At 43.9% G+C, this 27,996-nt stretch overlaps 1 protein-coding gene across 1 annotated transcript; it reads right to left on the bottom strand.

Moving 5' to 3' along the window:
* Positions 1 to 34: 34 nt before the first annotated feature.
* farsa (phenylalanyl-tRNA synthetase subunit alpha) lies at positions 35 to 27,743 on the bottom strand. The gene is made up of 13 exons (XM_072564252.1): positions 27,566 to 27,743; positions 23,659 to 23,796; positions 23,388 to 23,486; positions 21,787 to 21,905; positions 18,885 to 18,977; positions 17,875 to 18,003; positions 17,191 to 17,306; positions 15,905 to 15,989; positions 14,394 to 14,493; positions 12,025 to 12,193; positions 11,108 to 11,185; positions 9,163 to 9,277; positions 35 to 782 (listed from the first exon to the last, which is right to left on the bottom strand). The coding sequence occupies exons 1-13, from the start codon at positions 27,713 to 27,715 to the stop codon at positions 677 to 679; spliced, it is 1,497 nt and encodes a 498-aa protein (XP_072420353.1). The 5' UTR covers positions 27,716 to 27,743; the 3' UTR covers positions 35 to 676.
* Between the last annotated feature and the right edge of the window lie 253 nt (positions 27,744 to 27,996).

Here is a 27,996-nt window from a genome sequence, read left to right as displayed (position 1 = left end):
AGATTAATTGGCCAAAAAGTGAAACACCATGGAATACATTTTAGTTTTGCTCCATTTATTGCTTTAGATTACAGTTCCCATTTAAATTTGTGATACAAGGTGGCTGTTATAACCATACTGCCCAGGAATCAAGACATTTAAAGCATGTGACAATGAGGTATGTGCCACAGTGACCGCCTTTCAGAATGAAGAAAGGAAAAAAGGGGCCAGGACCACAATTACAAGTAATTATAAAAAGGAGGATTGCACAATGACTAAAACCACTGCTTCTTTTTGCTGGTTTCATGATTTCATACTCTGCTCTGTCTAGTGGTAAGTAGATAGGGTTCCAATATACCTACAATAAGAACAATTTTGGTAACAGTCCAAACAGTAATAATTTAACTTTTACTTGCAGTTCAATTCCAGTTTCCACTTCTATTTCAATGTGATGTCTCTCATTTCCACAACAACCACAAGTTCGTGTCATGTCCATGCTACACCTCAAAAGGGCCAACTCAAAAATAAGTGGAACATGAACAAGACAATGAAATGGCAAGTGATAGTAAACCATTTCCCAGGGCTAGAAAGCCCAAAACTTTATTCTGCCTCTCCCCAATCTTAAACATAGTGAAACCTTTCCTCAGGCTAAAGACGTGCAGAGCACACTTCAGAAAGAGTCCGTTTGCACTAAATGCTAGGGATCCAGGCGGCAAACTGGGCTATCATACACCATCTGCAGGTTCACCTTGTGTCCCACCAGCTCACGGATGTTGTTGATGCCATACTTGATCATGGTTGGCCTAGAAAGCAATCATAAAAAAAAATAGCAAAACTTAAGATCTGATTTTGATATTCTATTCCATTTCTGGTGTCGGATTGAGACAGAGGTGAAGGCAAGAGGTATCAGGAAGGAAAGGCACTGAAGCACAACCCAAGATACAGCACTGAAACAGACCTTTCAGTCCAACTTGTCCATGCCAACCAGATATCCTAACCTAATCAAGTACCATTTGTTAGCAACTGGCCCATACCCCTCCAAACCCTTCTCATTCATATACCCATCTAGATGCCTTTTAAATGTTGTAATTGTACCAGCCTCACCACTTCCTTTGGCAGCTCATTCCATACATGCAACACTTTTTGCGTGAAAACGTTTCCTTTGGTCCCTTTTAAATCTTTACCCTCTCACCATAAACTTACACACTCTAGTTTTGGACTCCCCTACTCTGGGGAAAATATCTTGACTGTTCACCATTCCCCTCATGATTTTATAAACCTCTATAAAAGGTCACTCCACAGCCTCCAACAGTTCAGGGAAAAAAATAGTCCCAGTTTATTCAGCCTCTCCCTATAAACTCACACCCTCAGACTTCAGCAACATCCTTGTAAATCTTTTCTGAATCCTTTCAAGTTCAACAGCTTCCCTGCAGCAGGGAGGCCAGAATTGCACACAGTATTCCAAAAGTAGCCTAACCAATGTCCTGTACAACCACAACACAGTGTCCCAACTTGTATACTCAATGCACTGACCAATAAAGGCAAACATACCAAGTGCCTTGACTACAGTAGCCTCAATGTCAACTACAGATCAATGGCCATTCAACAAACAGCTTGCATTACAAGGTATCAAACAAAAGAATATACTTGTCATGTTGTTATGAAGATGTGGGTGTACCCTTAAGAGAGCTAAAAGCAGCAGAACAACTAGACACAACAAAGTGTTCTCAATAAGGCAACAATATATGTAACACTAGGTTGAACAACTCAATATTTGTTGCCTGGAGACAAAAACAAATTTGAATTCGGCCAATCAGTTTAAATTATACCCCGATAAAAATACCGATCAAGTTTGAACTGAGTATGTTGACAATCTTAAAAGCCAATGACATAATCTGATGCTCTGGGATATAAGACCGGGGGAAATTGAACAGTAGAGAGGAGAACTGCCAAGCCTAACATGTACCAGAATGCTTGAAAAAACCTCTCTCTTAAAAGTATCTTTTCAATCAGTAACTTGGTGACACAGAAATTACTAACAAGGAGAAAAGAAGACACACGAAGATCCAAAGACAAGAACTTACAGCTGCCTGGTTTTGAGATAAGTAGTATTGTTTTGTAAATCTTAATTGGGAGTTTTATCAGATGAGTATTATAGAAGGGAAGGTTAGAGAAAGAAATTGTAAATAGTAGTTAGTTAATTATTCTGTTATACTTTAAGAAATAAAGGTTTTTTTAACCTTAAATAGTTCGTTGCCACTCAAATTTTTTCTTTTTAAAGATTACTGCATGAGATAAATCTTTTCGTGTTGCTGGGTTTAAATTAAGCAGGAGGTTTTACCCAGTGTTGTAACGGCGTTTATACAAACTAATGTTCTGAGATAGGAAAGCATGGTGATGATAAAGAAAATTTGTATCAGTTTGCCGTGAGTGAATGTAATTGTGAATGTATTGTATTGTGCAAGAAGGTCACTACGTACATGTAGAATATTAGAATCCAGGAAATGTGGAAATATTTCTACACAGGAGAGTTGTGGATGCTCCACTGTTATGTATAGATAAAGGTGGGACAGACATTTTTAGTCTCTCAGAGAATCAAAATATATGAGGAAGAAAGTAGAATTAAAGAAGGTCAGCTATCATTCTGAGAAGGTACAGCAAGCACTAGTATGGTCTTAACCTGCTCCTCCTATTTAGGAGGTCTTTCAGCCAATCACCTATGCACTAGCACTTTGAAATACCTCTTCAGTTATAGAATCCCCAGTGTGGAAACAGGCCCCTCAGCCCAATTTCCCTATCCTATTACTTTACATTTCCCCTGATTAATGCTACACATCCCTGAACACTATGGGCAATTCAGCATGGTCAGTTCACCTAACCTGCACATCTTTGGATTGTTTTCACCACCTAAATACACACAATATCCAATGATCTTTTGAAAAGTTACTGCTTCAGGTCAGGCAACACAAAACAACTAACCTACAAATACATTTTCATCCTTCCAGCTCTACAGGTGCAGAAATTAATTTAACTCAGACCAGGAATGGAGCTTAGCAGCTTACCAGTTCCACCCATGTAAGTGCTGGTCATACTTGTTTTGATTAAACATACAGTACCATGGAATCAGGAAGAATCAAAACTGAAAACATTCAAAGTGATATTAAGGACTGGGGTCGAAGAAAATCTTACGAACCTTCCTAACCAGCCAGGTGATATTATGAGGAACAAGAACACCAGAAGAGCTGGGATAAAACACAATGGACAAAATAGAATTTGATTTTAGAATACCGTGCTTGCAACTTTGCAGATTGTGTTTTCAGCGGAAGGAGGGAGAAAGTTCAGTTCACGCTGGCAACTATAAGGAGGATTTAAGGACAAATTGCTTTAAATTCACTGTCCAATAAAACCTTCTGATCAGGCAATGGAGAATAATTGATTCTGGCCCATATCTGAAGATGATGTCAGCATCTATAAGATTACAGGACAAAACTGCAGTTTCTTGCCCAGCAGAAAACACTATCAGGTGAATATGTTAGTGCTATTTATAAACTGAACAGAAGAGGATCTGACAACGTGTATGAAGTTGTGCAGAGGACGTTCTTTATATTTAGATTGTGTGCCCAGTGACCGCTATAAGTTAAGACAAGTAATCCCCAAGCTCCTTCTCACCCATAGTCAGTTTCTAACATTCCATACTCTTGGCACCAGCTCAATATAAGAATTGGTAATTAGTCAAAGTCCTATAGACAGTAAAAGCATCTTAATGAAGAAAGGGAATGAGAGTGGCGCAAGGGACCCATACAATAAAAGTCCCAGGACTGTTACTCAAGATGCCTTGCATTGGTCCTTGGCTGGAAGTCACTGCCCCAGTAGAAAACATTTTGCCCTAAAATTAAGTTATATCACTGTATTAAATTCCAGTGGTTGTGGAACCTTCGCCAAGATTCATTTGCTCGTGCCTGCAGTTACTTCCATTTTTGGAGCAAAACAATCCCCCAATTTAGTACATTGTACACCATCAAGCAGCTAACCTATGAACAAAGGTGGGATTGCGCAAAACCAGATTGGGGACACACGCAGACTTTCTATTCATTTGATACCATCTTACTACTACTCCAACCCATTCCCGCAACTGAGAGGTTACAATAAGTTCACCCTTCTGCTCACGTTTTTCTTCTTAATCTGGTTATCCTTAGTTCAAAGGGTTGGCATCCTGGATGCCCCAGTTGGATAATCAGTGACTTAACAGCTGAGCTAATGATCTATATGGACTCGTTCAATGTAGGAATATTGGAGCTATTGCCTTTCAAATGGTCAATCCACCAGGTTTGTCCTTTTGGGTGGATACACAAAGGGTGCAACTTGAAATACAGCCAATATTAAGCCCTCAACCAACACCACTAAACAGATTATCTGATCCTTGTCATATTGCTGCCAGTGGGAGCTGGCGGTGTGCAAATTGGTTGTTGTTGTTTCCTAGAGCATAAGAAAGCCAACAAAATGTATAGTTAAAAAGAGGTGCATTGCTGATGCTTCTTGTTTCACGCATTGGGACTATATGTGAGAATGCCAAATTCAAACCATCACAACAATTTATGCAACATGAGACAAGTTTCCATCATGATCTCCATGGCAACACCACAACCAGTGTCTATGTACAAACCAATCAATACCCTTTTATCCTATCATATAAACTGTTGTGATGGTGGGTGTTGGAGTTGCCAATGGCTGAAGACAATTGTTAATTGAGGCAACAGTTTCCACAGTCGGAATCATGGCCACTAGATAAGATAATGAAGTGCCTCACAGAAATGATGACAAAAACTTGTTACTTAGTAAAGTATAAATTGGAAAGTCAGATCCCATTTACATAATCAGAGATCCCATAATCAAAGGCTTTATAAGTAATTGCCATTACATATTTAAAATGTAGCTATACTGAAATTATAAGTGCAACTAACAAATTAATGTTAAGGAATTTAGCTGAATTCATTTGGACAAATGGCTGTAGATAGTAGAGAGAAGCCCCCATTGCCTCAGCAGAGGGATTGAAGGATGAATGGTACAAATAGAGGACCTATTGATATATAACAAAGGGTGTAAACAGATATCCTTTTGAAAGAACATTGGAAAACAAATTTTAAAAATCACACAACACCAGGTTATAGTCCAACAGGTTTATTTGGAAGCATTCGCTTTCAGAGCATTGCTCCTTCATCAGGTGGTTGTGCAGTATACTCCAAAAGCACCTGATGAAGGAGCAACGCTCTGAAAGCTAGGGGTTCCAAATAAACCTGTTGGACTATAATCTGGCGTTGTGATTTTTAACTTTGTACACCCCAGTCAAACATGGGCACCTCCACATTATGGAAAATATATAGTATCATAGGGGTGGAAATTGCAAAACATTAGTCACGATAAATCATCACAGGTAAGAAACAGCATCCACGTGGTATCATGCAGTTGGCAAATCTCTGGGGAGGGACATAATAGGCAGAGGAGAGGTTGCAAGTGCGATGTCAACATTGCATGTAATCACTAACATAAAATGTATAAATATCCCAGACTTTATTGAAAAAGGTAAAGGTCCTGGGGACCTCTCCGAATAAAAATCAATTTGTGCTACTGAAACACAGGACTCTGCCAACTCTTTAAAATCCCCCTCGAACAGCTGGAATATTGGTATTCTTGAAATTGTTCTGATGAATGCAAGATGAAACGCTGCAGCTACATGACTATTGCTGAGGAGAGAAGTTCTGTCTTACCAAGAGACTTCAGTTAAACTTCATTGGAATGAAAAAGTCACTTTGGACAAAGGATCATGAAAGTCATGTCCAAATACAGATCTATGCACTGAACAGATCTGCCACTAGATGTCTCCACACCCATTCCCACAGAAAATACCTTTGTGTTGTACTCTGGTTTTTAGCAAAAGATCTATTAACCAAATATCTTAAGTACGAGAAATGCAATTTGATCACAGTACAGGTAAAGACAGTGTTTAGAACATACCTGGGTATCAATTATCTAACCTGCAAATTTAATGCACCTTCACAAGAAATCTGAACAAGGTCAGTGTGGTTGTGGCCAGAAGGTTTGACATAAGTGAAATTGCAAAAAACAAAATTACATGTTTAGGGACTGATTCTTAATTAATGCTTTGCGCTCTGAAAGCTGCAATGAATCGCTAGGAATTAGATGATAAATGGCTTTTAATTCCTGTAGTATGGTAGAATTCAAAGAGGAGAAAGTGAGGACTGCAGATGTTGGAGATCAGAGCTGAAAAATGTGTTGCTGGAAAAGCGCAGCAGGTCAGGCAGCATCTAAGGAACAGGAGAATCGACGTTTTGGGCATGAGCCCTTCTTCAGGAATGAGCCCTCCTGAAGAAGGGCTCATGCCCGAAATGTCGATTCTCCTGCTCCTTGGATGCTGCCTGACCTGCTGCGCTTTTCCAGTAACACATTTTCAGCTAGAATTCAAAGAGGATTAGTGCTGAACTGCAGATTTACAGGACAATGTACATGATTAGTTTCTGGAAACCTCATCCACTAATTTTGGTGGATGGATGAATCACTCTTCTGTTAATGAATGCCATTCTCAAGGCTAAGACCAAATAAATAACCAAGTTCAAAACTGGAAATGAGAGATTAACTGACCAAGGGCTGCAAGTTACATCTGCTCACATTTTATGGAAAGTGTTAGGTTCATAAGATTTGAAAATCCCATCATTTGCCATTGATTCAGGAATAAGAAAAATACCACATTCATTTGCATGGGGCAATCTGGATATTAACCTGGAACAAGAGACTGGCACAGTGGCCCAGTGGTTGGCACTGCTGCCTCACGGCACCAGGGACCCAGGCTCGAATCCCATCTCGGGTGACTGACTGTGTGGAGTCTGCACATTCTCCCTGTGTCTGCATGGGTTTCCTCTGGGTGCTCCAGTTTCCTCCCACAATCCAAAGATGTGCAGGTTAGGTGAATTGGCCGTGTTAGTCAGTGGTAAATATAGGGTAGGGGAATGGTCTGGGTGGGTTACTCTTCGGACGGTCACATGGACTTGTTGGGTCAAAGGACCTGTCGCCATACTGAAAGGGATCTAATCTAAACACTTCTCCATCTCAGGTATCCAGTGTGAGCATCAAGCAGGATGCTGGTCAGTGTTTTTTTTTAATTTTCATTTATGAGATGTGACATTGGTGACTAGGCCAGCAATTATTGCCCTCCCGTGATTAATGACTAGTATTCTTGAACTGCAGCCATTTGTAGGTGCACCCACAGTGCTACCAGAAAGCAACGTCCTGGATTTGATACTGAAGGAACAGTAATATATTTCCAAGTCAGGATGGTGAGTGACTTGGAAGGGAAATTCCAGATGGCAGTACTTCAGTGCAGCTACTGCCCTTTTCCTTCCTGATGTTAGTGGTCACAGTTTGAAAGTCTCTAAGGTCCTTTGGCGAGTTGTTGCAGCACATTTGATGTGCAGGTTAGGGGGATTAGCCATTCTCAATCGCCCTGTGGTGTCCAGGGTCATGCAGGCTAGGTGGAATGGCCATGGGAAATGCAGGGTTACAAGAATTGAGTAGGGAAGTCAGTGTGGACTCCATAGACCAAATGGCCTGCTCCATACTGTAGGGATTGTATGATTTGTCAATGAGACACATTGCTATTGTGTGATGATAAATTCAATTAATATTTGCAGATGTGGTGTTAATCAAGCAGGCAGCTTTGTCCCAGATAGTGTCAAGCATCTTGAGTGCTGGTGAACTTGCACTCATCCAGGCAAATGGAAAGTATTCTTTTTCATTGGGCCTTATAGATGGTGGACAGGCCTTTGGGAGTCAGGAGGGGATATAATCGCTGCAGGATTCTTAGCCTCTGACCTTCTCTTGAAGCCACAGTATTTATATGGCAGTCCAGTTCAATTTAGTCAATAATAACCCCCAAGGTGTTGATGTGGACGATTCTGTAATGGCAATGTTATCAATTGTCAAAGAGTGATAGTTTCATTCTTGTTGGGGATGGTCATTTTCTGGCACCTGTGGCAAAAACGTTATTCGTTTCTTGTCAGACAAAGCCTGGATGTTATTCAGGTCTTGCTATAACTGGACACAAACTGGGGCATGTTTGGGGATCAAAGCCAGTACTTGTATGTATGTGTGTCACTCCGATCATCAGGAACCTGTCTGATTTCCACTCTCTTTCCCGGTGTGTATACAGACAAATTCTACACCCCCAGTTTTGACCATAAACTAGGAACAGGAGCTGTCTGTAGAGTACAGTTCTAATGTTTAAAAGACATTTGGATAAGTACATGAATAAGCAATGTCTGGAGGGATATGGGTCAGGCGCAGGCAGGTGGGACTAGTTTAGTTTTGGATTATGATCAGCTGGGACTGTTTGTATTTCCATGCCGTGTGACTCCGAGAAGCACGGATAGGGTGATTAGAGTCCAAAATTCCTAAGGTGTGAGGGGAAAGATTTTATAAAGACCTGAGGGGTAACTTTTTCAAGCAGAGGGTGGTGAGTGTATGGAATGAGCTGTCGGAGGAAGTGGTGGAGGCTGGTACAATTACAACATTTAAAAGGCAGGTGGATGGTTATATGAATAGGAAAGGCTTAGAGGGAAATGGGCCAAATGTTGGCAAATGGGACTAGGTCAGTTTGGGATGTCTGGTGAGTGCAAATGAGTTGGACTGAAGTGTTTATTTCTGTGCTGTATGACTGACTCTAATCCAATTATTTTACTGCTTTAAACAGCTGGACCATCAGAAGGTTACAGCTAACAGCACTCATGGGTATGAAAGTGCGTGAGTAAAAAATAACTTGCTTGACTTCAACAGCTTGATTACAAGTGTTAATTTGAGTCAGTCTTGTTCAGTATTAAAATAAAACTGCTAAATCCCATCAGTTGTTTAAAAGCTGTTTCACCAACTCTCCTAGCTCCAGTTTCTCATTACTTCTAATTCCTACATTTCAACATGGATAATAGTGCTTCTGAACAAGAGAGATCATGATAGGCGCTTCAGAACTGCAAATTCTGCAATCCCTCCCACCCCACCAATTTAGATAAGTTTGTAGAGGCAGTACGCGGGTTCGGGGAGGTGGACAGAAGGCCACAAATATTCTCACAAATGGTCTTCAACCTTCTTTCAATTGTGCCAGGCCGGGCTATTACCTACCGCTCGAGTGAGAGGCCCCAGGCTATCACCGTCACGTTTTCTGGTAGACCCATCGGAAGCAGCATTTCAGGACGGAAAACCCCAGAGTTTCCGACTTCCACCCACTTCTTCAATCCTGGAGAAAACAGAACATTTCTCGAAATGAGCACGAGACACCGCGCAAGTGAACAATTTGAGGGAGTGCCTGGAGTTGAGAAGAATTCAATCAGGACAAAATAGAAGGAGGGATGCCTCCTAAACCACCCTGCTCATCACTTAGAGGATTTGGAATGTGGTTTGGAATGTTTTTGCAAGTACTGTAGCATCAAAAAGAAAGCTACAGTACCTGTATTCAGCAGAGGACAGGAAACTGAAGGTGACCATGAAGGAGTGAATGTAATGGATTAAAAACAAAACCAGTAAGTTTGCTGACACCAACAACGTGATGTGCGCTGACTCTCCATGCCCACTGCCAAATTGCATCTGCACACACGCGTATTCAATTAGCTTTTTAAAAATTAAAATTAAAATTCTGCTTTAACACATTCTTATCACATATATTCCAACATTTTATCATTAGGTACAAGACACTGTTTAAATATATGTAATGAGAGATATTGCTGCTAACGTATATGCTCATGAATCTGGATGTCAGCAAGAGCCAAATGGAAACAAATTGCTTGAGAGACTCAGGTCTGGGAGCATTTGTGGGGGTCAATGGCGAGGGAGACAAAGAGAACAATGTGTCCAATGATATGGGACTTGAAATATTAACTTTTTTTTTTACTGTCTTGATGATGCCAGATTTGTTGAACATCTCCAGGACTGTGTTTATCTTTCAGATCTGCAGTATTTTGTCCTCATTATATATATGGGCCTTTGAGTGAACTAACATGTCATACAATCGTGGATTAAAAAAGCCAACAAAATTCAAAAGGACAGTGAAACCATTAACCTTTCAGTGCAATAGTGCTTCTGAACATCAGCTCGTTGCTACTGGTAATGCAGTCACTTCGAGTCAAGAGGCTGCAAGTTCAAGCCTAATCACAGAATGGGCCATGTAATCTACCACCAGGGCAGCGCTGAGGGACTGCTTCAGTGATGGTGGTGCTAAGTTCAAATGTTAAATGAGGCCACATCTGCCTGCCTGTTGTGCCAAAAGTAAGTAAATAAGTGTCTACAGATAAGTGGGCAACTCTCCCAGAATCCACCTGCTATTTTTCCATCATCAAAAACTGGTTAAGTCTTGCAAATTCATTCACTATTAATATGAGTTCTGTTGTGTAGTTACAAAAAGAGAATAATAAAATACCAGTAGGGATGTTTTGATACAGTTCTATACTGTTTTGGAGACCATATCTTGAGTATTGCAGAGGGTTTTGGCCTCCTTATTTAAGGAAGGATGGAAATGTATTAGAAGCAGTTTAAAGAACTCCCTGGGGTTAGGGAGTGGGGAGGTATCTTATGAGGAAAAGTATGACAGTTCAGGATTTCATAAATTTGGGTTTAGAAGTAATTTAATTGAAGAAGAACCTGGAGGACCTTGACAGGACGGCTGCTTCCCCTTGTGAGACAGGGAGGCACAGTTTAAAAATAGTCTCCCATTTAATGAGGAGAACTATTTTATTTTTAAAAAGTCTTGGGAATGTGGAATCCTCTTCTCCATATTGGAGGAGGCAAGGTCATTGAATACTTTTAAAAGACAGAAGCATAGATGTTTAGCGAATCAACAATTATTGGAGGGTAGCCAGGAAAGTGGTATTCAGGCCACAATCAGATTAACAGAGCAGGCAGGGCAGGTTTGAATCGATTCCTGTTTCTGATTCATATAACCGACATAGCATTGACAAAGAAGCTGAAAGCAACAATGCCAACATTGGGACTGAAGGTTATTAAAGAGCAGGAGTGTACTACTACATGAACCTTGAACTGCTCATGATCTTCTAGATCAAACCTTAACACTTACCTTCATGATAGCTGAAGATCTCCATACTAGGCTCTGTGTAGGGGTTGAAGGCTGGCTTATAACGCAGTTTGGTTATACCTGTCAACAGGAGAAAGACCACACAAAAAAAAAACTCAACCTTTGAAATGGAAGCATTTTGAATAAAACATAAACCTGAATTTTCAACAGAAAGATAAGAAATAGAAGGTAGGATCTGTTTGTAAGGTACTTGTGATACTGGACAAACATTTGAAAGGCCAAGGTCATTAACCCAAAGAACAAGAGTTCGAATCCCACTCGACGCCCTTTGGAGAAGGAAACATGAAGTTCCTCCTCATTATAGTTGACTTCAGTCACACATGAAATATTATCAATTCAAAGCACCTGAAGAGGTTCAACAAATCACTTGCCTTCAAACTACTGTCAGCTCCCACCATCATCACCTCCCAATACACCCAAACCTCCAAAGAATGAGTACTTTAAAAATTGATCAATGCTGACCCTTCACTTGGGTTTTTTTTAAAAAGGTGTAGGCTAAAAGGAGTGAGGAAGAAGAGTGACTCAATGATGACATCCAGTTGTACAGTGTGATCACTGAATTAACACACAGTCAGTTGAAGTATCCAGCAATCCCTCCAGATGAAAATATTCAACTTCCTCATTTGTGCAACTACCCATCCTAAGCTTCCTTTCAATAACGGTCTTGAGTATTGGAACAGCAGTGGAGAAACAAGAATTGAATAAAAATACATACATTTCCATTAAATAGATTTCTAACCTTACAAAAATAATTTTTAAATGGGCTCCAGTGACACATAACCCCTTCAAAGTTTACAAAGGGCCACACTACATTGTGTATCAGCAGGAGCAATTATTTTCTGGACTAAAGTCAGTTACAGGAAGGAACAGAGAAGAACCACATGAAGATAAGGTCTCACCAAGTTTACTGAAGAACTGTTGGAGAACTCCCATCAGGTCGCCCAGGGTCAGATCATAATCTGCTACCACCCCCTCAATTTGGTGAAATTCTGCTAAGTGAGTGGCGTCCAATGTCTCGTTACGGAAGACTCGGTCGATAGAGAAATACTTCACGGGTGTAAACGCTTCCTGCACAGTTACAATGAAAACCGTTATCAAAAAATGCAATCATGTTGGAGTGGGGGAGGATGGGAAGGAGAGAACACAGCTTTGGACATATTGCAAGCACAGCATGAAGGTCGCACAACACAATTTTCCTTTGTGCTTCATCTCCTCGCCTTTACCCACTATGTCAAAAAAAAAGACCGACCTCCAACAATTTAATATTGCCTTCATATAGGTCTCCCAAGTGCACAACTGGCAAATTAACATGAGGGTTATGAGCAGTTAACTCACAACACCCTGCTAACCCAGCACAAGAGAGAGAAATCCACATGTCAGGAACCGGGAACACCAGCAATCCATATCAGGGATTACTGACCTCAGCATTCCGCTCTGCTTCACGTGGAAGAATCCCTATACTTTCAGACACCTGTTAACTGGATACTTATCTTGACAAGCAAGCACATGGTTTTGTTAAGTATTTGGAACACAGATACTTCTGATTTGGTTTAAATTAGTTTCATAGCTTTTTAATTGGCTACTTAAAATATCCCCACAACCAAACTTCAATTTTAAATTTTGCACGTTTCACTAGTGATTTGACCTTTGTCACCATCGCCCTTTAACAGTTTAAAATTTGGATTTAAAATAGTACGAGGAGATGCTGCTGGGCCTGACAAGATCAGCAGTTGGGCCCTCGAGGGATAGCCATACTGGGCTTCCTGCCTCTCTCCTGTAGTTGTGTGCGCATGTCTGTGAAGGGGGAAGCACAGTGTTCAATAGTAGTCTGAGGACCTTCTGAGACTAACATTCCTCAAAACCAAAAATTTTATTTTAAAACTTTGTCAGCTTCCACTCGATTTTTCTGGTCACAGTGCCCCCTTAAAGTAACTTATTCAGGAAGTACTCCTTTAATGTGGATTAAATTGGTATTTTTGGTGAGACCAATCAAAATAGGGATATCGCTGGGATAGCAGGCAGTAGTTAGGAGGCCATGCTGTTTGTGTCTGCATTTCACAAATTTGGTTAACTCTCAATGCTTATTTCACGCTGACTAGGAAACTAACACAGACAGGTTATCTGTGGTTTTAAAGAAAATGGGATAAGAACAAAACATATCTTGCTTCTTTGAGTAAAAGGTGTACACTGCACATGTGCAGTCTGACAACTTGTGGAAAACAAAAATCAGACTGCGAAGTTGTCTGGGAATGCACTCTCTGTAAAACAGCAGGATACTATTGATGCGTCTGATTTTGTATTTCACCAGCTGGCTAGAGATGGAATTAAATAGTGCCCTGCTGTCATCCCGATAAAGCTCTACCACACACAAACAACCCTGTGGGCAGGACATGATGTCCCTTAGGCAGGGGAGCACTGCGGGAGCTCGCAAAGCTGGGAGTCCCACACCAGATTTTATAGTGCAGGAGATTAAAAAAAAAAGAATGGCTGCATGATGATAGCATGCTTCAGCAAACTGCCCTCGTGCATATTTCACATTAACCATCTTCAGGAGATTATATAGATGCTTCCAGCTGACCATTTCACTAATGGAACCATTATCTTTTACCAACTTAGTTTCACAGCAATAATCAAATGTCTGTCAATACCTCTACACACTAATGTTTATAAACGTTCCCTACCGAACGATACAAAGACAAAGAAAGAGAAGATGGACTACATTGTAAGTAACGGCAACACCATTCAGACAGTACAGTTTAAAAAATGATCTCATTTCAATATTGCTGTCCAGGCACTGTACAAAAGTGGACTCAACCAGTAATGTCACTTTGAATCCATGCTGTCCCCTTTTCATCTCCAGAAATTAACTTTAAAACAATTTTACATGTGACTGGAGCATGATTGAGTATGAGCAATACCAAGATCAGACAAATGTGCTGATCTTAGAACAACTATAAAAGTATTGACATAATAAAAATTTGGAGGTTCTGTTCTGATAATCTATTTGGATTAAAAAAAAAGGTAGTTAACTACAGATATGTAAGCTTTCACCCTGACCTTGGCACATTTGTCATGAGGCATACTCACTTTAGCACACCAGAAACTGGGAAGAGAAAATCAAATGGATCTGGGATTCTCCATCCTGATCACAATGGTAAACTGCAAACACAGGGGGCTCAGGAGTTAGACGGAAAGAGTAGCCATCATGGCGAAGCACTGAGCAGATACTTCCAAAAAAAAAAGAGGAGGGAGAAAATAGTCATCTTACCTTTTGGGCAAGCTTGTACAGCATTCGTGCACTGACAGCTGTAGTGTGTGTTCGCAAGAGATTCTTCTGTGCTTCCTCAATTTTCCAGTCATATTTGTATCTGGATACATACATAAATAGTTACTGAAAACACAAGGAACTAAAGACTGCAACATTTGCACAACTTTAAACACAGCACACTTTTCCTCAAACTTATATTAGAAACAGTTTTAAAATGATTAAATCTTTCTTTTTCCCCAGGACTACCAGAGCATGGCGGCAGCAGTGTGCAGCATCAACTTGACACGTTACAACTCAACTCTTGACAGCACCTTTCAAACAAAGGACAGACAAACTGAGCAGGCACATAGGAACACCAGTACCTGCAAACTCAAGTCACACACCATCCTGACTTCGAATTAAATCACTCCTCCTGGGCTTTGACCCAGGGGACTACGAAGAAATTCTTTAAACTGCAGTGAGCGTAACTAGTTCACTGGACAATTCTGATAATTTACTTGGTTTAAAAAAAATAGGTCAGCTCAACTGGAGACAGAGGTTTGATCCCTGAGAGGGGATAAACCCACGCTGTGACAAACCTACTCTGTCTGAAAAGCCAACTGTCCATCGTTTTTACACAAAAATGCCTCTCCTTGTGCACTGCCCAGCACAAGCCACGTATGCAAGAATAGCCTGCCCACATATGCCAGTGCTCTAAATTCCCTCATCAGGGCAGTATACACAATGCCAACCCTGTGCCCTATTCACAGCAAAAAAAGCCAAAGACTGTGCACAAACAAACTCCAGCCTGGACACCACCCCCCCAACCCTTGTTCACCTATGCCGCCCCACTTGCCAGTGCACCAACCTCAAGCCACCCTGGCATGCAAATATGCACCCACGCCCTTGTGCACCCTCTTCCCCTCACACTCTCCTATAGCAGTACAGTCGATACCCCCATGCATGCCATCACACCCAATTTTCTCCTCCCCCAAACTAATTTGCTGAATTCTCTCCTCCATCCCGCATCCAATCATTGCCTTGCTCCTCTCTGGGGGCTCTGTCCTCACCTCTGCTCCCAACCCTGCCACCTTAGCACACCCAACCACATCATTTGTAACAGATGCATATAAAATCACTCCAAACACACAGTCAGTCTGTATCTATGGAGAGAAGAGACAAATTAATATCACAGTCTGTCACAGGGCAGCTCCTGAAATTTAAACATGCTTCTCCACAAGATGCCAAATGACCTGCACCTTTAATCAGACAATCACAAGCTGCGAGACAGCCAAAGGTCTTCAAAAATGTGTTCACTGTAAAGTGGAAAACACAGCATCCAAATTGCATATCATAAACGTCCACAAAAGGCAATGTGATAGTAGCAAGTATTTATTTTCAGTGGTACTGGATGACGTGAACAAATACAAATGTGAAAACTCTTTACTGTACATTATTCCTCAACAACACTGCACAAAGACAAATAAAATTTGCATCTCCCAAGTTAGCTTAAATAATCAGTGCAGACTTACCCCAGGGATCCATATCCACCCTCTGAATGAACTTTCTTTACTCTTTCAAGGTAATCCATTGGAAATTTGGTTGCACTGGCTGGGTCTGCGTGTGGTTAGAAAGGGGAAAAGCAGGGATACTTAAAATTCTAAAAATATAAGTTTTCATTATTCCGTCATGTGGCACAAACTGTGCAGACATAGTTCAATCACCCTCTCCCTTATACCACTGGAGTCAAGGGATTCTGTGTACAGGAGTGCAAAATATATTAATATTGGAATAAACAATTAAAAGGAGGCTGCTATTTACTCAGCACAATACTGTACACATCTCAAACATTTCAGATTGACATTACTTTTAAAGTGTAGCTGTTCAGGAAGTAAATATGAAGCACAATAAACAGAATAGCTAGGAAATCTGATCTAGGAGGAACAGTGACACTGAGTTGTGGGCAGAGAGAGGTGTGCACCTACACAAAGCAAAGAGGTGCATAGGCTGTTTTATTAAAAACAGAAGTAAGGAGGTCATGTTGCGGCTGAAGAGGACGTTGGTTAGGCAATTTTTGGAATATTGCGTGCAATTCTGGTCTCCTTCCTATCGGAAAGATGTTGTGAAACTTGAAACGGTTCAGAAAAGATTTACAAGGATGTTGTCAGGGTTGGAGGATTTGAGCTACAGGGAAAGGCTGAATAGGTTGGGGCTGTTTTCCATGGCTTGTTGGTGGCTGAGGGGTTACCTTATACAGGTTTATAAAATCATGAATGGCATGGATAGGATAAATAGACAAGGTCTTTTCCCTGAGGTGGCGGAGTCCAGAACTAGAGGGCATAGGATTAGGGCGAAAGGGGAAAGATATAAAAGAGACCTAAGGGGTAACTGCTTCATGCAGAGGGTGGTGCATGTATGGAATGAGCTGCCAGAGGAAGTGGAGGCTGGTACAATTGCAACATTTAAAAGGCATCTGGATGGGTATATAAATAGGAAGAGTTTGGAGGGATATGGGCCAGATGCTGACAAGTGGGACTTGATTGGGTTGGGATATCTGGTCAGCATGGACAAGTTGGACCGAAGGGTTTGTTGCTGTGCTGTACATCTCTATGATTTAAAGAGTATGCTGAGCTGAAATGTTAACACTTTCTTTACCAACTTACGTGGCCAGACTGCTGAGCATTTCCAGTATTTTTGTTTTTTGTTCCCCTTTGTCTCAGTACTGCGTCATGCCAGTAGTTTTATAAAGATGGTGTTTTAATTCACTCAACCACTTTGCCACATTCAATTCACCAAAAACACGATTTAGAATTCATACCAGACAGGAAGAAGGTGTCATGTTGGTCTCGGGCTGGGTGTTGCTGGGGTTGAAAGAGGGAATCAAAGTTCCAGAATGAGCTCTCAATGAAATTATTGGTTGGCATCTCTGTGAAACTGAAAAGATTCAAAAATTTTTAATAAACATCCTCATGGTATGAGAGCAGTTGCTCCAGACAGCTCAATAATGGGACGGGCAGGTGGCAGGGAGGCACCAGTGTGGGAAGTAGTGAAATGAAAATAGAGTATTGGATCAAGGTAACATTGGATAGCCATCATTACTGAAAATTATTCTTTCCCCCTTGAACTCCATTTCAAATTTGCTCCTTTCCTCCTGTCAACCGAACCCCTGGTTCCCCAAATGCAGAACCAACTAAATGATCATTAACATTTTTCCCCTGATTGTTACACTCTGCCAAGATAAACTCTAATAAAATTATACAAAGAGGAAGGGCAAATTGTGTAGGTTTGTCAAAGAGCCAGCACTACATAATGGAGCAACACATTGTGATGTATCATTCTATACTCACTATAAAATTGGTCATGACAAACCTCCTTCATATTTTATTCCTTAATTACAATTGAATAAGCAGTCCTCTTGTAACAAGCAACATTGGGAGCACTAGCAGCTAAGATGACTAAAAGTGGATAAATTTAGACAATTAAGAAAATAAATCCCACTCACCCCATTTCCAGGAATATCTGTCTGAACTGCGTTCGGACTTTCATCAAGGGGTGCAGGTGCCCGCATTCTGGAACGATACCCATAGCATCAAAGTTGTACGGCTTGAACTTCTTCTCTTTCCACGATCCACTATCAACAAAATTTCACAGGGACACATCTTATACACTACAGTGTTACCTTCAGCACCAGTAACACCAAAAGAAAAAGCTGACCTGACAATCAGGCTCAACCTTATTTGGGGCAAGTTGAGACTTAATGTGTAGATTATAATGGGTACAAGGATTATTAAATATTTCTCAGTCAGAATAGACATAAAATTTCTATGGTGGAGTAGCAAGCTGCTAAAATTGCACAATGAAAAGGAATTTTCAAATTCAGACTGCTATTTGGAAGTGTATTAGGTGTTGTGGCACAGAGCCATTCAAAGCAGGACAGTTATAATTTCAATGCCCATTTAATGAAGCTGAATGATCTCCCAACACCATCAAGTGGAATATTATCAAAACGAGGAGGGGGGGGAAACAAACAAGATCATCCAATTCTGCTCCCAATTACTGGTCACTGAAGTAGTGTGTTCACTCACCAATCACACAAACAGCACCAGGCTCAATTGCAACACCGTTTTACACATGGACATCACCAACACAATCACCAAAGTTACTTTGACTACATACTAAGTTCCACTTGCATTCCACAGACCAAATTCCAACAGAGGTTATTGCTGCAGATTCTTGGGGAAGGGATGAAAACAGCTGGACAAACGACAAAAAAAAAAAAAAATTCTTGAAGCTCAAACTCATGCTCCACAGTTGATCAATAGTGCAATTGTGTATTTGGTTGGCATCTTTTATTCTTTAGCTGTTGGGCTGCAATGGGACTGAGGTGTTACCATGCCACAATGTGGGAGGGACATGTCTGATCTTGTGTTGCTGCTTATGCCACAACATACTAGACATATTAACTACTGCCAAATCTTTGACTGCCTATTTTGATTAGTTCTCACATCTTACTTGGCTATCATCTCTGGTGTAAGTTCAGTATCCTGCTTAACCACTGTGGTGCTGAATGAGTTTCCTTTGGTGATCCAGTAGGTCTTCACAGTCCTGTAGAAAACAAGAGCTAAAGTCAATTTCTGTGACTTTGATTCCTTGTGGTTCTTCCCATTACTCATTTTGCTTTTAAAGTTCTGACCACAGTGACTTAAATTGAGACGCAAGCCGGTGGCATTTTAGGTTCACAATGAAATCAGGCAAAGACCAAACTCCCAAATATCAAATGAATTACTTGGGCATTTCACTAAAGGACTTAGAGACACCCTAAAGGTGTGTAAATGCTTTACAACTAAATGGAATACTTTTGAAGTGTCGTGAATGCAAGAATTGCAGCAAACTAGTTTACGTATATTAAGCTCCCTGAAACAGCAATTTGATGCCCAGATCCATGGCTCTTCCAGTGACATTGGTTAGAACATCTGGGAAACTCCCTGCCCTCTGAAAGTTATGCTGTGACCTTTTACCTCAAGCACAGACATCAGATGGAAACTTTCTTAACTCTCAACCAACAAACAGCATCTTCAAGTGTCAGACCTAGGTTAGGTTATTGCTGAAGTGGGACTTGAACCCAAAGTTGGTACTGAAGGGGCTACAGCGTTACCATGAAAACAGCCCAATCTGTCTGGCATCGCAAAATGTCTTCCTGATAAGGGGGTTTGGCAGGTCTCTGATCTGCTGCTTGCTATATACCATTGTACAGAGCTGAGTAAAGGTTCTCACTGTAGACAATAGGACCAAATGTGGTGAGTAGTTGGGAAGACAATAATGTACTGGTGAAGTCACTGATGCTCCAGGGACAAGGGTTCAAATTCTGCCATGACAGCGAGTGGGACTGCAGTTCAATGAATCAATCGGGGAATGAAAGCTATTCTTAGTGACCGTAATCATGACAACTATCATTGATCGTTTTAAAATACTTACCTGTCCAACATATTATAAACCCTACAAATATCCTTTAGGGAAGAAATCTGACTCCAGAGCCAGTGCAACGTGGTTGATTCTTAACTGTCCTTGATAACAGTTAGAAATGCACAATCAGTATTTGCCCTGGGGGCAATACCCACATCTGATAAAATAAACAAAACTGGTACAGCTTGGAGATCTACTTATTATGAAAAGTTGCAGTGACACCCCTCTGTTTGGTACAAAGTAACCTTAGAATGGCCTTGAAGATTAGCCTTAAGAAAACTGCAACATTATTTATCAGCTCCTATAGCTGTCAGCACAAGGAACAGAACTGTTTAAAATAGCATATAACGCTCAGTATACATCCTGAAAACCAACACACTCAGAGAGGCCCTTCATTAACGAACAAATTCAAGATAAGAAAACGTGTTCATATATGATAAAGGAGTAATCAGAATGGAAGTGAGGGATTGAGAAAGAAGGACGTTAGGCAACTATAACAGGTCAAAATTCTCAGTACCATGCTGATAAGGAGAAATCTGAAAAGAAATGCAAGCCATTCAAAATTCAAACAGGTTTGAAATGGAAAACAGTCACAAAGTAGTAAAATATTCTTTAAGATTACTTCCAATAAATATTCACCTGCTCAATTAATGAGCAACATTACTCCTTCAGACAAAAGATGCCAAGTAAAGTTGCTGACTTTATCATCAGAAGAGGTCCTAGAGGAACTAAGAACTCAGTTTAGTTTAACAGACAGTTGGAAAGTAAAGTTCAAATGCACAGATGTGTTTACAGCTCCAATTGCCACAGCAGGAGCAGTAATGTTGGGAAGGAATGTGTAGGCAGAGACTGTAAGGTGTCACAGCACCACAGGAAGTTTTAGAAAGCTTCCAGAAGCTTTAATAGTCCATTTGAGTACATTAAAATGCAGCTTTGAACTAGACGAGTCATACAATGTGCATGTTGAGCTCAGATCGGGGGGGGGGGGGGGGGGGGGTGCGTGGGGAGAAATGGCTGCTTAGAGACACTTGGCTTTGTGTGGTTAGATTTCAGAACTGGCTTTGCTTTCAGATGGACTGCTGAAACCTCTGTATTACTACGATGGGCATTCCGCCATTACAACATAGGTTTAAGTTTTCAAGATATTAACATGAAAAGACAGGATATATAAATTATTTCCACTTGTTGGGGAATCTAGAACTAGGGGATAGTGCATACACCAAGCGTTGTTCAGGAGAGATGATAAGAAGCATTTCTACGCATGGAGGGTGATACAAGTTTGTAACACTCTTCCACAAATGGCAGCGTACACTTAATCGGTTGTTATTTTTAAATCTGTGAGAGAAAAATATGTTAAAATTAAAAGGTATTAAGGGATATGGGCCAAAGGCAGGTATATGGAGTTGGGTCACAGATCAGCCCATGATCTCAGTGAATGATGGAACAGGCTAGAGGGGCTGAATGACCCCACCCCTTCCTACATTCCTCTTGTATTTATGACTTTAAGCATTGGCTGTAAAATTAGTAAAGCGACATAGTACTTACTGCCATCCACAGAAAATAGCTTGCAATTATCAAGGATCTTTCTACATCTCAAGGAGCTCAATCTTTCTCATTGTTCCCCTGGCCTTGCAGGGCAGCATATCCTGCACGGTAAGTTACTCTGATACCTCCCTCTCCACATTCTTCTACAGCTTCTGTATCCTCCCTCTCAACTTTGCAGTGCCATCATGGGGAAGGGGAAAACGGGGAAGGAGTTCGACACACATCTGCCCACATTAGGAAGGAGCTTCTCACCGATGGATAAGCAAAAGGTGCATTTCTCACACCATGGCCCTGATGCCTCCTGTGGCCAAACAGCATGCTGGCACCTGAAGCAGGAGGGAAGACCTAGACTACCACGGCACAGACATGAACAAACAGCAAGATGCAAAGGGCTTGGAAAACTTACACCTCACTGAGCAGCTTTCTCTTTTTCAATTCATTCTTTTCCTTATCATCCAGTTTGCTGTCCTTCCCCTGTTGGACCAGCAGCAACTTGTTTTTGACAGCATCTTCAATGCAATCAGTCTATCAGAAGAAAGCAAGTGACTGTTAAGATATCAGGAAAACAGAGGAATCTTTCATCTGAATTCTCTGCATTGCGAGATGGCAAATTTCACAAATTTGTCTGTTGAAAGAAATCAACCGACAGCAGTTACTCAATTTAAAAGAAAGTGTAGTTAGCACGATACTGATTAACACCTTTGAAAAGAAATTTAAAAAGGAACAGCAGTTGTGTCAGGAGATGGATGGTTATAGTCACATCTGAATGGGACAGGTTTAAGTATGGCCTTGAAAGTAAATATGAAAACCTGTTTGATTGCGAGGGGAAGCAGTGCTTTTCCTTTCATTCTAAGCTTCACTGTTTGGAAAAAGTGGGTGTGCTGCAATGAAGCCCCTTCAACTTCCTATACCTAACCTGCATTTGCATGTTGGGGGCCATTTATCCTCCTTAATATTTCATCCTCACTAACACAACACTGGAGCCCCGCAGGGTGCCTACTCAGCCCCCTAATGTACCTATGACTGTGTCGCCAAATACCAGACTAATGCCATTTATAAGTTCGCTGATGACCCCACCATAGTCGGTCAAATCTCAGATGGCGACGAAACAGACTACAGAGTGGAGGAGGAAGACCTGGAAAAATGGTGCACTGAAATCAACCTAGCTCTCAATGCCAGCAAAACCAAAGAACTCATTATTGACTTTTGGCGGGATGTTACTCATACCCCCCGACACATTAACAGCACAGAGGTGGAACTAGTGGAGAGTGACAAGCTCCTGGGAGTAGTCATCCACAACAAGCTTTCTTGGACTCTTCATGTGGATGCACTGGTTACAAAGGCCCAACAATGTTTCTTCATCCTCAGGCAGCTGAGAAAATTTGGCATGATGGCAAATACCCTTGCCAACTTTTATAGGTGCATCATTGACAGCATTCTGTCTGAATGTATCACAACCTGGTATGGCAACTGTCCCATTCAGGATTGGAGATGGTTACAGAGAGTGGTGAACTCGCCCTGACAATCACAAAGGCCAACCTCCCATTTATACCAGGCTCACTGTCAAGGGAAGGCCGCCTGCATTCTTAAAGATCCATCCTACCCTGGTAATGTTCTTCTACAACCTCTACCATTGGGGAGAAGGTACAGAAGCCTGAATACAGACGCCAGCCGGTTTCAAAACAGTTTCTAACCTACTGCTGTTCGAATACTGAATGGACACACAAACACTTAGCATTCGCCTGTACCTGTGTTTTTGTTTTTGCCACTGTTTACCTATTATTTACTTATCTATGCTATTTATCTATGTGACCTGCCTGTTTTGCTCGCAAGACAAAGCTTTCCACTGTGCCTCGGTACACGGGACAATAAATTCAATTCAATTTCGTGATGACAGAATCTATTTCTCAAAAGGAGACTGTCACCCTTGGACAAATAAATCTGATAGCTCTATATGTATAATAAGAGTAAAGTTACACAGACACTAGGGAATTTGCAACTACCTACAGCCTTAAAGATCCGAGGTCCTCCTTCAGCATTCTTGTCTATGCGTATCCACTTACTGGACATGGCCTTGTTGAATCCCACTTTCCCACATGGGAATTTCTAGTAAAAATGAAAAAAAGGTCAGTTTGTTGAAAGTAGCATTTTATCCTTTGAAATGCAGACTGTAGAAATGCAAAATTAATGATGTTTATGGAAACAGCATGACTGGGAGCCCCTCAAGACAGGGCCAAGACTTTTCATATTAGACAACAACCCTTTGCAACACTCTCACCATCAGGTCACTCTGAGTAATTCCATTTGGTGGAATGGCATCAAAGACCCGAGCTTCATGACTGCCTTTCTCCACAATCTCTTTCCCTTCATCTGTCAGCTCCCAACGCTTGCTGGATCGCAGCTCAGCCTCAATCACCTGCAGTGAAAGAAAGAAAGAAACAAACAAACAAATACAGTTTGAGCTTTAGTCAGCAGGAAAATGCTGGTGGGAATGACATAATTATACAACTGGGCAAGTAATCCAGACTTTTGGATGCATGCAACATGAGCTCAAGTTACATGGCAACAACATTCCTACCCTTCTTCATTAACTCATAATCCTGTTGTGGAATACGCACATACATAGGGAAGGTCATGTCGCAATACAGTCTATATCTCAATAACTCAATATGAACTCAGTCAACTGGTTGCCCAGTGCTGAGGAAACACCTTTTCCATACAGACTTCAATGGTCCCCATACAATAGGTGAATGAATAATTTGGGGCAAGTATTTAGCAAAGTTACTTAGAACTTTTAATATTTTAAAATAAGGCCCCATATCTCGTATATTTCCAACACGATTTTTCCAACAAATAAAAATATGTGGAGGTCCTAACGCCTAATTGTTGGCCTGCCATATGACAGCCCAGATGGTTAAGCCATCCACCATCCTTTCAGACAGGTTAGTCCACCATTGTCTATCTGCCCAGGTGAATTGGTCCACTCTCAGATAGTGCACCTGCTGGACAGGTCCACTCACTGCCTGGATGGGTTGATCTACCACATGTCTGTCTTAATGGATTGGGAGGAGAGATGTCTCTGTATTTGGATCGTTATAGTTTTTTTTAAGTCAATCTATTGCCCTGAAGAATCACAGCAGTCACAATGTAAGTTCTATGATAATACAAAGAACTGTACATGCTGGAGATATGAAACACAAAAACACAAAGTTTTGAAGAAACCCAGCAGATCTGGCAGCATCAGTGGAGAGAAAACAGAGTTAACATCTTGAGTGCGGTCGCTGTTCTTCAGAACTGGACTCCAGTTTTTCTGTTTAATGTTAACTCCATCTCTTTCACTTCATAGATGTTGCCAGTCCTGCAGAGTTTTTACAACTTTTTTTTCCTTTTTATTTCAGATTTCCACCACTGGCAGCATTCAGCTTTTATATTGGGTCAGCTGGTTGTCTGGGCACAGGTCAAGTCTTCATTCCTGCCTAAGTCATGCTCACTCTGGTATGCAAATTAATCAGTGACAAGCATCTTGACACCAAGCTCCCCTTCCCATCGCTGCCATTCAACTGCCACATGCTGCCTACTACCCTCTGCCCCACCTCCCCTTCCCTCCCGTTAATCACTGTATACTATCCTACACCATATAACACCTCTCTCCACCCCACTCCCACCATGCCCCCGCCCACTCCCCCCCGCCACTCTCACTGTATCTTCCCTCCCACTGCTCTATTGCCCCCCCCCGCTCTCACCGCTCCATTGCCCCCCCCTGCTCTCACCGCTCCACTGCCCTCCCCCCTCCTGCTCTCTCCGCCCCATTGCCCTCCCCCCCTCCGCTCTCACCGCTCCATTGCCCTCCCCCCCTCCGCTCTCACCGCTCCATTGCCCTCCCCCCCCCACTCTCACCGCTCCATTGCCCTCCCCCCCCACTCTCACCGCTCCATTGCCCTCCCCCCCCACTCTCACCGCTCCATTGCCCTCCCCCCCCCACTCTCACCGCTCCATTGCCCTCCCCCCCCCACTCTCACCGCTCCATTGCCCTCCCCCCCCCACTCTCACCGCTCCATTGCCCTCCCCCCCCCCACTCTCACCACTCCATTGCCCCCCATTTTCACCACTCCATTGCCCCCCCCACTCTCACCGCTCCATTGCCCGCCCCCCCCACTCTCACCGCTCCATTGCCCTCCCCCCCCACTCTCACCACACCATTGCCCCCCCCACTCTCACCGCTCCATTGCCCCCCATTTTCACCACTCCATTGCCCCCCCCACTCTCACCGCTCCATTGCCCTCCCCCCCCCACTCTCACCACTCCATTGCCCCCCCCACTCTCACCGCTCCATTGCACCCCATTTACACCACTCCATTGCCCCCCCCACTCTCACCGCTCCATTGCCCTCCCCCCCCACTCTCACCGCTCCATTGCCCTTCCCCCCCCCACTCTCACCGCTCCATTGCCCTTCCCCCCCCCACTCTCACCGCTCCATTGCCCTCCCCCCCCCACTCTCACCGCTCCATTGCCCTCCCCCCCCACTCTCACCGCTCCATTGCCCTCCCCCCCCCACTCTCACCGCTCCATTGCCCTCCCCCCCCCACTCTCACCGCTCCATTGCCCTCCCCCCCCCACTCTCACCGCTCCATTGCCCTCCCCCCCCCACTCTCACCGCTCCATTGCCCTCCCCCCCCCACTCTCACCGCTCCATTGCCCTCCCCCCCCCCACTCTCACCGCTCCATTGCCCTCCCCCCCCCACTCTCACCGCTCCATTGCCCTCCCCCCCCCACTCTCACCGCTCCATTGCCCTCCCCCCCCCACTCTCACCGCTCCATTGCCCTCCCCCCCCCACTCTCACCGCTCCATTGCCCTCCCCCCCCCACTCTCACCGCTCCATTGCCCTCCCCCCCCCACTCTCACCGCTCCATTGCCCTCCCCCCCCCACTCTCACCGCTCCATTGCCCTCCCCCCCCCACTCTCACCGCTCCATTGCCCCCCCCCACTCTCACCACTCCATTGCCCCCCCCACTCTCACCACTCCATTGCCCCCCATTTTCACCGCTCCATTGCCCTCCCCCCCCACTCTCACCGCACCATTGCCCTCCCCCCACTCTCACCGCTCCATTGCCCTCCCCCCCCACTCTCACCACTCCATTGCCCTCCCCCCCCACTCTCACCACTCCATTGCCCCCCATTTTCACCGCTCCATTGCCCTCCCCCCCCACTCTCACCGCTCCATTGCCCTCCCCCCCCACTCTCACCGCTCCATTGCCCTCCCCCCCCCACTCTCACCGCTCCATTGCCCCCCCCCACTCTCACCACTCCATTGCCCCCCCCCATTTTCACCACTCCATTGCCCTCCCCCCCCACTCTCACCGCACCATTGCCCTCCCCCCCCACTCTCACCACTCCATTGCCCTCCCCCCCCACTCTCACCACTCCATTGCCCCCCATTTTCACCGCTCCATTGCCCTCCCCCCCCACTCTCACCGCTCCATTGCCCTCCCCCCCCACTCTCACCGCTCCATTGCCCTCCCCCCCCACTCTCACCGCTCCATTGCCCTCCCCCCCCACTCTCACCGCTCCATTGCCCTCCCCCCCCACTCTCACCGCTCCATTGCCCTCCCCCCCCACTCTCACCGCTCCATTGCCCTCCCCCCCCACTCTCACCGCTCCATTGCCCTCCCCCCCCACTCTCACCGCTCCATTGCCCTCCCCCCCCACTCTCACCGCTCCATTGCCCTCCCCCCCCACTCTCACCGCTCCATTGCCCTCCCCCCCCACTCTCACCGCTCCATTGCCCTCCCCCCCCACTCTCACCGCTCCATTGCCCTCCCCCCCCACTCTCACCGCTCCATTGCCCTCCCCCCCCACTCTCACCGCTCCATTGCCCTCCCCCCCCACTCTCACCGCTCCATTGCCCTCCCCCCCCACTCTCACCGCTCCATTGCCCTCCCCCCCCCACTCTCACCGCTCCATTGCCCTCCCCCCCCACTCTCACCGCTCCATTGCCCTCCCCCCCCACTCTCACCGCTCCATTGCCCTCCCCCCCCACTCTCACCGCTCCATTGCCCTCCCCCCCCCACTCTCACCGCTCCATTGCACCCCCCCCCCACTCTCAACATACCACACCACTCCTCCTCCACCATCACATCAGTTCTGGGGGGCGGGGGGGGGGTAAAATAGGACACATCGGTCTTACATCGCCCAGCGTCTGCAGGCTTTTGACGGCGCCCACCACGAGCTGGTGATCGATTCCGAGGCGGGCGGCCAGCTCCCCGCTGTCAGCTCCCCCTCCACCCGCCTCCTGCAGCCTCCGCAGCAGCTCCTCGAGCAGCGCCGGCTCCGCCATCTTGCGGCGTCACTCTGACCCCTGACCCCGCAAACCGCCACCGCAACAATTTAAAAAAACACAAAATAAACCCCACTCCAACCCGCAAATAAACGCTTTCCACGAGCATCCGAGGTGACACAGCCCCGACCCGTATAAATTTACAACGCTTTTAAAAATGTTAACCTTTCGTGAGGGGGGGGCGGGGCTGGCTCACTTGGTCACGTGATGCTGTCCCTGGTCCTGCAACTACAACTTTCTGGGGTAGAAATAAAAAACAGAAACTGCTGAAGAAGCTCAGC

Source organism: Chiloscyllium punctatum, chromosome 46 (assembly GCF_047496795.1).
Source record: "Chiloscyllium punctatum isolate Juve2018m chromosome 46, sChiPun1.3, whole genome shotgun sequence".
Taxonomy (NCBI): domain Eukaryota; kingdom Metazoa; phylum Chordata; class Chondrichthyes; order Orectolobiformes; family Hemiscylliidae; genus Chiloscyllium; species Chiloscyllium punctatum.
This window is presented reverse-complemented; position numbering and strand designations above follow the sequence as displayed.